The sequence below is a fragment of the Cyclopterus lumpus genome, chromosome 8 (assembly GCF_009769545.1).
Source record: "Cyclopterus lumpus isolate fCycLum1 chromosome 8, fCycLum1.pri, whole genome shotgun sequence".
NCBI lineage: Eukaryota > Metazoa > Chordata > Actinopteri > Perciformes > Cyclopteridae > Cyclopterus > Cyclopterus lumpus.
Window position 1 is genome coordinate 19,469,651 of NC_046973.1, and position 12,216 is coordinate 19,481,866.

General features: G+C 44.6%; 2 protein-coding genes across 2 annotated transcripts; both read right to left on the reverse strand.

The window, feature by feature from the left end:
• Positions 1-7: 7 nt before the first annotated feature.
• On the reverse strand, positions 8-3,919 carry cant1a (calcium activated nucleotidase 1a). Its single transcript, XM_034539814.1, has 4 exons — positions 3,779-3,919; positions 1,733-2,401; positions 847-1,050; positions 8-752 (listed from the first exon to the last, which is right to left on the reverse strand). Exons 2-4 carry the CDS (start codon positions 2,376-2,378, stop codon positions 382-384), a joined length of 1,221 nt encoding a protein of 406 aa, XP_034395705.1. The 5' UTR covers positions 2,379-2,401; positions 3,779-3,919; the 3' UTR covers positions 8-381.
• A 4,578-nt stretch (positions 3,920-8,497) lies between these two features.
• Positions 8,498-11,962, reverse strand: syngr2a (synaptogyrin 2a). The gene is made up of 4 exons (XM_034540147.1): positions 11,736-11,962; positions 10,752-10,989; positions 9,778-9,914; positions 8,498-9,675 (listed from the first exon to the last, which is right to left on the reverse strand). The coding sequence occupies exons 1-4, from the start codon at positions 11,832-11,834 to the stop codon at positions 9,475-9,477; spliced, it is 675 nt and encodes a 224-aa protein (XP_034396038.1). The 5' UTR covers positions 11,835-11,962; the 3' UTR covers positions 8,498-9,474.
• Between the last annotated feature and the right edge of the window lie 254 nt (positions 11,963-12,216).

Here is a 12,216-nt window from a genome sequence, read left to right on the forward strand (position 1 = left end):
GGGGGGGGGGGGGGACCCTTTTGAGAGTGTACAGTATGTGCATTGACATTGACATGTATACTTTAGGAAAATGAATCACAGTCGGATAAATCAATCATTTGTACATTCATCATAAGAAAGGCAACAGTACTGTTGAGGGCCACATTTGTCGTGGGAAGGAGACGATCCACGGACATGCCGCCATTGTTTGTGCTGACTGGCACTTTCTCAAAACAGGACCCCGTCTTGCAGTCTCAGCCTTTTGTTCTTCCACTTGTACTGAAACCTTTAACGGTTGGATTTGCGTCTCGGTGAGGAAGCAGCGAGTGCAGTAACTTCAACAGTGACTGGATTGTAAACAGAATAGAACAGTGCGGTGGCCTCGAGAGCGCGTCTCTCACTTTATATGAACTCCAAGCCCTCGTATTTCACATCCCCGATCTTGGTTTCAGGCAACAGGATGCGTCCGTCGAGCGTGAACGCCATGATGTAGCTCGCAATCTTTCCGCCGTCCTCCTCCGACTTGAGAGCCAGAACGATGCGGTCGTTTGTGTTTGGGACGAACTTGAAAGAGGAGAACCCGCGAGTGGGGTTAAGCGGACCCACTCGGCTCACGATGACGTCCTTGAATTCTGACGAGCAGCTGAGGGCGAGGTTTGTCCCACGACGCTCGTCCGCCGTCTCCTCGTAGCGCTCCTTGCTCGCACGGCGAGGGAGGAAAAACCAACGCTGCAGGGTGTCGCTCCACGCCGTTGACTCGTGGATGAGATAGCCTGCGAAGATTTGGAAGAACGCCGTAAAAAGTCAACAAAAGGGAAACAAAAAAAAAGGAAGCAGGAGGAAGCGAGACCAGACGGACATCCTCACCTGGAGGCTCTATGCCTGCAGCGGCCTTGAGAGATTTGTACATGGGAACCCAGTTCTCATGCTGTACGTCCCCTCTGAAGCCCACTACTTTCACCCACTCTGGGTTGTTGTTGACGAACTCGCCCTCGGTGGTGGTCCACTCTTTCCCCAGACCGCCGACGTACAGGTGTTTGTCCTTCACCGCCAGCCACTCCGCCTTGAACCCTATCAGGAGAATAGCGTTCAACCCCCAAAAAGTAATCCATCACATGCAAAAAGACCTGAATTTAAAGTTAAATTACTAAAGTATTATCAGTAGAATACATTTAAAGTATCAGTTACAGCAAAATAAATGTATTATGCTTTAATATTAGATTGTTATGAGTAGAATATCACTCTTGTAGCTGGTTAGGTTTTAGCTTGTACGTGTATTAACACTTAAATTGCGGTACACAAATTTGCGTCGATCTTTGAAATTTTTTTACTTTTAAGGGCCTCAAACAGTTATGCACATCAAACTATCTGAAAAGATACTCAAATAGACATCTGAAAAGTAACTAGAGATGTCACAAATACAAAAAGGGGGTAGAACGTATCGTATTGAAATGGTTTTTCTAGTCGTCCGACCACTCAAAAGCGCTTTAACACTACATGACATCATTCACCCATTCACACACACACACTGATGGGAGGAGCCACCTGCCCATCAGGACCAACTAACATTCACACGCCGTAGACACAGCTACGAGATGCCATGTTGGGGTCAAGTGTCTTGGCCCCAGGACACATGGACATGGGCTCACGGAGCCACAGTCGCCCCACAAAAGAGGAGTAGAAGTATTAAGTAGCATCAAATTGAAATACTCAAGTAAAATATGAGCATGCATGAGAGGCGAGTAATGCTGACCTTTGGCAACCATGCCGTCGCCATCGGGCAAGATGACCCAGGGCACAATCTTGTCCCCATCAATGTGGTAGATGACGCCCGTCCTGTCATCGACGGTGTAGAGCTTCCCATTGAACACCACCAGCTCAGACAGCTCCATCCCCCTTCCCTTCTCCGACAGGTGGCTTTCCAGCAACACCCTGTCCGCATCCCATTCCACTGCTACCTTGTCGCCACTTTGGGACACCGACAGATGACCCCGCCGCATGTAGCTGAACCACGTCAGCTTCTTGTCACTACGGGAGCTTTTGTCCAGGTCGGCAATCACGCCAAAGCGGTAGCGGGTGCCCTGCGGCGTGCGCTCAGGTGGACTGAGAGGGTAGGTGTCATTGTAACGGGAATCAGACTGCTGGGTGTCACTGTGACCGGCCCTCCAACTGTGCAAGTAGTAAGGGTGGGAGGTCAAGCCAGAGGTCAAGTGCAGGAAGAGCACCAGAAGCAGGGCCAGGAACGAGGCCACCGCCACAATGGGCTTCCATTTAAGGCGGAAACGAGGGTCAGTGGCGTTGGCCATGGACGCCAACATAGGGAGGCCTCCGACAGAGATACGCAGAGCGTTCATCGACTCATTCTGCACCGGTGGAGTGAAGCCTGGTGGAGCAGGCATGGAGGACGGAGGCCCGGAGTCACCTAAAGACAAACAGAGAGAGAGACGCTGAGTCCACTTAAAACTAAAAACAGGGCAGCAGGCAGTCAAAAAGGACAGTTGATGGGTTAATGGATTACAGCGTCTTCTAGCTTTTATTCAAGCTTCCGACGTAGATATAAAAATAGACTAGACTACAGCCACACTGTTCACGGATTTGCATGTCCCACTCCTTTGGCCTTACTTGACCCGCTCCATCAGCTGCTTTGAATATATGTAAAACTCAGGCTACAGGACTCACTCACGACAAACTTAGATATACGATAATTGGCGAGGCTTTAATAAAAAAAAAAAAAAGGTGCTCATTTCTCTCACCAGTTCTTAAAACAAAAGAAAACCCAGAAGATTCGACCACAACTGTTCTTGCTAATAATAAAAGCACAACCGTTGTGTCGTAAATTGTTATAATCCTATTTTATACTTATCTTCACGCTAAACAATCGCTGTTTTGTTCCTTTAAAATGGGAGAATATTCCCCCCTCTCCTCTTCTCTCGGTCTCCCTCTCCTTTAGTGTGTTTATTTTCCTTCTCATATCTGTGTGAATGGTGCGCTTGTGTGTTTGTGTATTTTGTTCTCTTTCCAGGTCTCCATGGAGGAGGAGAGAGAGCCAGGTCTTATCTGTTTACTTTTTACAATCTAGCTATAATTTGACCTCATTTGACTATGTTGGTCTATTCATTATTACACTGCTATCTATTGTGTGTCAGAGGATCCCTCCTCTGATGCTTAAAGTTGTATTTGATCACCTTCTCCCCCTTTAAAAATATATATTTTTTTTTTGTTGTTGTAATATACCACACCGCTGAAGCTAAATATGTTCTAATGTGCGTTTCACTGTGACTTTAAAGTCACACTATGTCACTTTTGTTCAGCTACAGCTGTCCCAAGTGAGAGGAAAAAGGTCAATCCTAAAGCCAGCAAACCGGCGTAGTAACGTCTTTATTATTTGTAATATGTCCTCGTATGCAGGTCACCATTCAGGTTTCACTAGATCCTTTCTAACAGCATCAAGTCAACAATGTAGCTGTATGGATACGGCTGCAATATAAAAGCTGAAGAGGAACAAGGTAGAACACCTGCTTTGAGAAAAGGTAGCAACACTAAACCCAATCCAAGTGTTCCTAAATCCTGTAAACACACAACATGAGCAAAACATATGCATAACCAGGCAGTTACTTAGGCATACGTGTCCAACAATAGTTTGCTGCAATGCTAACAAACTATGTGTGACTTTGTAAAGAAAGATAAACACATGAAAAATATATTAATTTTTTTTTTAAATCCGATGACTTCAAACATAACTCTGACTAAGCCCACAACTTGACATTCAGATGATCAAACATAATTCAATGCGACTCACATCTCCATGAACAGACTCTGTCGGACGGTCAAATCTGGAGAGGCTCGCTGGCAGGCGGATCATTAATTTAAGCCTCTAATACAAAATCCTGATACAGCTCACACGAGAGGACGTGTGGTTAAACATTACTTGACAGGGAGCAGGAAGTAGCCCAATTTGGGGGTTGGGCGAGTATCAAGTGACCACCACGTCAACGTGGAAGTCGGGAGGAGGCCCGACAAGTGACAAAGAGGGGAGGGCGTCACTGAACAGGTACTTCAGGAAATACACGGCCAACTGATGCAGCGCATGTCAAAGTCCTTTTGAGTTACGTATTCGTGATCTACCAAAGCAAAAGTTCCTCTAACGTCTGTACAGAGAGATCCTCTCTTGACTTTCACCATGTTCGACCTTTTACAGACCAAACCCTTCATTAAAAGCTAAACAGATTAATCGATAATAATAAAAAAGTTGCAGGTTTCCTTTGTCTTACATTACAGTATAATAGCTACCTTTGAATTTTGGACTGTTGGACGGACAAAACGAGACATTAAAAGACACCTCTTGGGTTCTAAAAGATTAAGAGGGACATTTTTTTTTTTTACTATTGTAAAATGAGGTCCTCTTGAGGAATTAGCACAAGCTCCAAAAATCCCAAAATCTAGAGAGAAAGTCGCCAAGAAGGCAACACGGACAGCCGGTCCCTTCAGGCCTCTCTCCAAAGCATCATAATATATATATATATATATATATATATATATATATATATATATATATAATAAAAATCATCATAATGAACGCGAACAACAAACATGACATGACAGAAATGATCGGGTGGGCTTACAGTGTTATACGATACAGTCACAGATACTGGATTATTTCTGGGTCAGAACGTTCATTAATTTATGTGGAATATAATACCCTGCCTTTAATAGACCAGATGATTTGTGGATTAAATCAGGAAAATAATCAGATACTTAAGTCAGAAGATAAGTTTAAAGCTCCTGAAAACAGAATGATGCGACATTGCAGGCAGAAAGGTCTCAAACGTCATATTTCAAACAAAGGAAACTGTATTTCCTCATTACAGATATTCAATTTTTTTTATAAAACACCCGAACAAACTGACGTGACCTTGTCCGTCTCCACTTGAGGGTTCACCACCAGGCCCTATGGAGTAGTGAACTAAATCCAGGGAGGTCGCTCCTGCGGCCTAAACATGGCTGCATTTCTCCAAAAGTAGCGCAGAAGCTGAAAGGCTCTTTCATAAGAGGACCCCCCCCCCCCCCCACCCCCCACCCCGAGCCAAACAGCAGTCCATTATGGCAGAGAAACGTCACGGCCCTCAAGCAGACGGTCCTCTCTGGAATACACCGACAAGTGGCCGACGTGCATTAACTTTACAGCTGTTTTTGATTGTCGTTTTGCCCCAAAATCCACCGTCCCTGGAACAGAATAGGCTAACCAACAGAAGGCTCACCCCTTTGTCTCCTCCGGCCAGAACGCTGACCCCGTGTCATCAGATGCACGTAGAAGAAGAACCTCCCCGGTTGTGCCCGGAGCTCTTTCTGCTCACAGGCTACGTGCAGTGCAACCGCGAGTAAGGACTGTGGGTTACGACGCCCGTGGACTTTAACTAGACTCTGAGGATTATGTTCAAGTCCAAAGGGGCAAAACAACACAAGTCATTAAGACTTCATTCGTCCTAGCAACCAGGCACCAGAGGTTAGGAAGCGAGGTGCGATAACGCAAATCCTGCTACATTTAGGAGGTTAAAAAAAGACACCTGTACACACTGTAGTATTTGATTCCAACATAACGGGGGCACTTCTGTGATGTGACGAGTACACCGAGTACCGTGACTGGTCTGAGATCAGATCGATAACACCAGCTGAGCGGTTACACAACCCAAACTTTCTTTCTAGTTCCAAAAATGTTTGGAGTTCGAGAAGTTAATTATTAAATCAACAAGCAACTTCGGAGCGTCTCAAAGTAACTAGTTCAAATTCATAAAAAGGGCATAATACTAAGGGTTGGGACATATGATAATATGCACAATGGGATACATAAGGAGTTTGTATGAGGTCTGTTTAATATCCCCGGCACTACACCGCTGTGGGCAATATTAGAAATCAGTCAGCAATGTACTTTAATATTTGATTCACAGGATTATGGTTCTTCTAATTCACTGGATTAGTGATAAGTGTTATGTTTTGATAAATGTCTCTCAACTTAGTTTTCAAAAGTTTTGTTTACGCCATTATATTTGATCCCAACACTGCTGCTATGTAACATTATATATACGCTCTGCGAATGTTATCCATATGACCAACCAGGCGCTTTACTCTATCTCTCAATTGGTCAATAAAATGAAAAATATCCAATATCCAAGGGGACTATTTGTTTTTTGCTCAATCACCAAATGTTCACTTTGCATTGATTTAAAAAAAAAAAAAAAGTGAGTAAGCACAGTTGAAAATCTTTACATTTGAGCACCTGGAACAAAAAAAAATGTCTTGCTATTTACCTTGAAAAATGTACATCAATGATTAATTGATGATCAAACTGTTCACCGACTAATTATTCCAGCGCTATATACACCTTAGTGAACAGTGTAACTTGGGAGCATCTCAAAGTGGTTCTCCAGGTCATTTTGCAGATGGTTTGCAGAGCCTCCCTGACACCAGCAGTCCGGTCCTGACCTGGTCCTGACATCTGCCCCCCCTCTCTACCGTAAAGCTGCTGGTTCCCTCTCCTCTGTGCCGCCATAAAGGATGACATATGGGGAGGGGGGGTGCTTCAAAAGGCAACACATCAAGGACACAGAGAGTGTGTGCTGGGCCCATAAATACTTCACAAAACCTCTGCATGCCAAGGTGCACCCAAACAGATGTGCATTTGACTAAGGACTTCATTTTAGCTGCTTGTATCCAATGAAAAGCCACAGTATGGTACATTGATCTACCACGGCGACATCGAAGTAGTCATTGGTTAGTGTGCAGACCAGCTGGGACCATCTCGGAGTCCCCCAAGTGGACCTGGACATTCACACGTTGCCATTTGAGGGCCTTTAATTCATAAACCACCGTGTGCAAAGTAACTGAACACAATGAGAGTTATTTAAGTATAGCAGAATGTTTTATTCTTCCTTCACACACACACACACACACACACACACACACACACACATCCCATCTGCATGCGTGTATGTGCGTGTGTGTGCGTGTGTTTATACGCGTTAGCTCGTCCCCGAGTCCTGCCAGCAGCGCAGAGGTTAACGCATCTCACACGGCCGCGTTCAGGAGCGCCTTCCCGTTGCGGCCGCTCACTCACTTGATGTTAGATGTCCGCCGGTGGTTGGAGCTCAGATGTCATCGTTGTGATCGCGTCCTTCTTCGGCTCCGTTTCCTCCACTCCCCCGTTCGCCAGACGGCCGCTCATTACTTCCTGTATGTACTGATGACGACGGCAGCGCGCACCGCCGTGGATGGGAAGAGGGATTTGACGAACGTTGCGTTCAGGTGCTGTCGGATATACGACGACCACTCGAGATGGAGAACATGCTATATTACCGCATGGATTCATTTGTAAACCTGTTGACATTTTGATTATATATATTTGGAAGTGCGTCTGAAGCTGAATAGAAAAGATCAAATACATAATAAATCATATTGGTCCTACAATAAATTAAAAATAAAATGTTTTTTAAAAAACCCACTAAATAGCTTTATCGAACAACTTAAATTGTTGGTATTATAAAATGTGGCTTTAGAAGAAGATGCACGGTCACTTATATGAAATATCAAGGAGGATAACTTGTATTCATACATGTTATTTTACCACAGCAAGGATGCATAAGATCTCAACAGATTATCCTTAAAACTGCCCAATGCAAAAGCAAAAAAGGAACATTTATGCACCATTTTAGTTATCAACTAGGTCTTCAAAAACATGAACGCTTTCACCAAATAGATAAACATGAACGCTTTCACCAAATAGATACTGAGGTTAATATTAATCCATTACTCACACAGGTGTGTAAGGGAAATTCTTCTGATCCTGCACAATGCAATCATTCTTCTCCATGCTTATTAATCTGACCATGAATACTTTGACATAATCAATTCAGGGCCGATTGCCCAAACTGAAGAATGGCTGCCGATCCTGGACGTGGCCAGAAGACGATAAGAAGGCCGATGGACCCTTTTGCCTTTTGAACAGAGTACACGCAAGATACCAACTAAAAAAGAGCAACCGGAGGGGGATGACCAAACCAAGGTATGAAGACAGCGAACAGCTTCCAGGGTGCACGTTTCAAACATACCCTTGTCCCGTGCACCGTGGCCTGAGCGTTAAAAGTGTGACAATACAGGAAGAGATGTTTGTGTCAGATTACAAAGGTGCCTCAACAGAATGACTGTTAAATATGCCTTACATACACTTTGCAGGGCTTTGAACATTTATAGTTTTTAATACATTTAAAAGGTTTCTACACACTATGAACCTTCAATAACTCAGAAGCGATTCACTCATTCATACAACGTTGGTTATAGGCTAGCAGTGAGAATATGCTCAGGCTCATTGTCTTCACAGAAAAGGTATGGCGCTATCTCCAAAGTACACAAGCTTCTCCGCATTCACCTACACAATCACTACTCAAATATTTGCCAAGGGAGCACAGCTCTGCACATGACCCCGGTTCTCTCGTCAGAGGATGTCAAATATGAGTCAACTCAGAGGTTCCAAACCAAGAACAGTTTTTATTTGGCAAACCCCCCCCCTGTGTGATACAGAATACTGTATGCAAAGCCACCGAGCAGTGAAACGGCAACAGGTACAAAAGGTACAACTACAAAGCAAAAGCGTGAAGTCATGTAGAAAAAAAGAAATTGGTTTGATTGTCATGTACCTGGACTAAAGGATTAAGAAAGAAAAATAAATATATAAATTTACCACAGCGTCTCTGAATTCCTGAAAACCAAATTGTGGCTGAAACATTTGCTGAATTAGATATTTAAAAAGAACTGCAAGTGAACTCAAGGAAGGCACATTTTAACTCCTAGGAGGTAGCGGATATAAATTAATGGTTTGGCTACCTTAAAATAAAAACAAAAAAAACACACTTAAATACCAATACTAATAATAACTGTGGCAGAATCGATTAAAAAAAATAAAAATAAATCAGTTAACTGCCCTAAATAAATTAACTGGGCTTTTCAGTGGTTGATTATTAGGAAAAGGAACAGAAACATGGCATTACAGTAGTTATAGAGGGCTCTTTTTTCAACGCACCCATTGATTAAATAACATAGATTTGTCAAAATTAAGTTATTTACTGAACTGCATCACAAAATGATTGTGGTTGAACTGCCGTGTATGAATCTGACAGTCAAAAGTACTTGCATGTACTTAACAGTAACATGTTCCAAAATACAAAGCATATTACTTGTCAACTCAGTGAATATGTTGTCGATTGGTGCTTTGATATTAACAGCTTGCACTCATAAGCTAAACAAAAAAGGGGCATAAAAATAACTTTAGTTGGTTTGGTACAAAGACAACAGTTCATCCGATCTGTGTGGCAACAACTCAGCAAACAGCCGTCACACACGTATGCAAACACGTTCAGCAGGAAGTAAATCGGAGTGCAGAGAACAGAGTTGTAAATTAAATCGTTAGCACACGTTTATTTAAAAAGCAAACTCCCCCGTTGGACTTCAATAAGCTGGCGGAGGCTGGTACTCTCCTGGCTGCTCCTGGTTTTGAGGGAAAGGCGACTGCTGGTAGCCTGCGGGGCCGCTGGCGTACGGCGCGGCCGGGTACGGAGTGCTGTGGTCGTTGGCTGGGTCTCTGTACTCTTGGTCCAAGTCACCGACGCCTTTGCGATACCTTCCAAACGCAAAGTAGAATAACAGACCCTGTCGAGAGAAGTGAAGAGTGAGAAAGTGGAGCTTTTACACGAGACTCTCTGGCCCATTTACAGCAGCCAGCTGAGTTGTGCGTTGTCCTCAAAGTCTCACCCAAGTTATGACCGAGAAGAAGGAGAAGGACACAACGGCTCGGGCAGCGTCACCAGGGACAGCAGCCGCGTCCGGGGTTTTGGACCACTGGCTGGCCAGGAGGCAGAAGCAGACGAACCACAGGAACGTCCAAGCTCCTGTCCCCGGTGAAAAAGTTATTTGAAGCAGACGGCTGAATAGTCAGGCTTAAGATGAAATGAGATGACAGAATTAACCTCAACGAGGCGGCACTTCCTGTTTTTGGGGGGGGGACGGTTCCTGTATTCTATTGCAACTATTGCAACTCCCTCCTGGCAGGTCTACCTGCTAATGCCATTCGACCTCTACAGCTCATCCAGAATGCAGCTGCTCGACTGGTCTTCAACCTACCGAAATTTACCCACACTACTCCGCGACCTTCACTGGTTACCGGTGGCCGCCCGCATCCGCTTCAAAACATTGGTACTTGCGTACCGTGCTGCGAACGGATCGGGTCCGGTCTACATCCAGGACATGGTCAAACCGTACACCCCAGCCCGTTCACTTCGCTCGGCTTCTGCCAATCTGCTTGTGGCTCCTTCACTTCGAGCTGGACACTCGGCAAGGTCACGGCTGTTTGCTGTGCTGGCTCCTCATTGGTGGAACGAGCTTCCCATTGACATCAGGACAGCGGAAAGTCTCTACATCTTCCGGCGCAAACTAAAAACACATCTTGTTCGACTATACCTTGAATAGGTAGCACTTAAATGCCGTAGTAGCACTTAAATGTCCCTTACCGATAGCACTTTAGTAGCACTTAAATGGCACTTACGGATAGTACTTTGTAGTTTAACTTTATTGAAGAAATTGTACTTGCTTGATTCTTGTTGTTCTGAGTTTGGACTCACGGTTTTATGCACTTATTGTAAGTCGCTTTGGATAAAAGCGTCAGCTAAATGACATGTAATGTAATGTAATGTATTCTAGGAGAAGCAGTGTACTGTAGTGACTCTCACCTGAGAAGATCAAATCTCCTATGACGATACATTTTCTCTCTTTGGCATTGCTGATCTGCGGGAAGTAGCCATCCAGTATGAGGAAGACAACGCAAGCCAAGAAGGCCAGGACTCCAATTCCGACCCCGTAGCTGCAGGCGCTGCTGTTGTTGTTGAACATGCAGTTGATTTCTTGAGTGGTTGTTGGGTTGGTGTAGCCTTCTGCTGTGATGGTTGCAAAGACCACAATGGAGAATACCTGCAAAGAAGGGACACGCCGAGTTAATGCCAGATGATGGTGGTGAAGAAAAAAAAAAAAAAAAAACGCATGTCAAGCAGCTGCAGGGGCCGTGTGACTCATCACATGACTCTCACTACAAGAAGGCTTTCACAACCATAAACTAGTGCAGCACACGTTGCATCCGCTTTCAAAAGCACACCTTTAAAAAAAAAAAAAAATAGCTTTTAGGTAAATTAGTGATAATCGACAGTCGTTTAAAAAAAAAAGTGTCTTATTGTGAAGCACTTGTGATAAATACATAGTGCATTATAAAAAGTCATCATCATAATTCTCATTAATATAATTGACCTACAATGTCACGCGTTTGAAAACAGCTGTGTAGGAAAGAGGGGTGCCAACAGGTGACGCTGGACATGTTTAAATGCATCTTTATCTACATCTATATATAGATATATAACTTATATACATAAGTATGCAACAATATTGCCCAACAAAATCGTCCATCTCTGGTCCGCAGGTGAGGTAGACACAGGGCAGGGACACGCGAGCCAGCGCGAGCTAACATCAAGTGCGACAGAAGAAGCATCAAAAGTGACACTTTCTGACTTTTATTTGACGTGTCGCGTAAGCTCGCGGAGCCACGGAGCTTTCTTTCGGGACCGATTCTTCGTGTGTCCCCCCCCCCCCCCCACACACACACACACCCCCCACCCCCGGTCCGCTCGGCTAACTTTCCGTGCTAACGTTTCCGTGGAGTCACTCACCCAGCTCAGGCAGCGCAAAATGGTTTGAGGCTGTTTTACGAAACCGTGTAAATCAAACGCGCCGCCGGCCAGCGAGGCCCCGTACGCGCCGCTCTGCATGTTGGTTAGACGGACGCGCACGCACACACACACACACACGCGCGCTGCCTCGCAGATGGTTTCAAAGACGAGGCACGAGAAGTCTTCCTGTCAAAAGTTGGGACAGTTTCGTTTTTGTCAAAACAGCTTCCTGAAAAACTTTTTTTTTTCTTCAAAGAACGCCCCATGCTCTGATGCGTTCGAGGGCTCCTCGTAAAACGCGACTTCCAAGTTGAGTCGCAAACTCCTAAAAAAAAAAAAAACATTTAAATGGTCGCTTTTTGTAAGAAACGTGGTCAACGCGTGATGAAAACACAACACAATGCAGAGCTCTTTGTTCTACATCAACGGTTCATATTGTCTGACGTGGGCCAAATGCAGCAGCAAGCAGCACCGATATGAG

Bases quoted from the DNA above. Each gene is read 5' to 3' on its own strand.
- cant1a (XM_034539814.1), bottom strand. From the start codon at position 2,378: ATGCCTGCTCCACCAGGCTTCACTCCACCGGTGCAGAATGAGTCGATG. The intron at 1,051-1,732 runs GTCAGCATTACT...TTCTCCTGATAG, and splicing joins CGACGGCATGGTTGCCAAAG to GGTTCAAGGCGGAGTGGCTG. The intron at 753-846 runs GTGAGGATGTCC...AAATCTTCGCAG, and splicing joins TGCAGGCATAGAGCCTCCAG to GCTATCTCATCCACGAGTCA.
- syngr2a (XM_034540147.1), bottom strand. From the start codon at position 11,834: ATGCAGAGCGGCGCGTACGGGGCCTCGCTGGCCGGCGGCGCGTTTGAT. The intron at 10,990-11,735 runs GTGAGTGACTCC...CCTTCTTTGCAG, and splicing joins TTTTGCGCTGCCTGAGCTGG to GTATTCTCCATTGTGGTCTT. The intron at 9,676-9,777 runs GTGAGACTTTGA...TTCTCTCGACAG, and splicing joins TCTTCTCGGTCATAACTTGG to GGTCTGTTATTCTACTTTGC.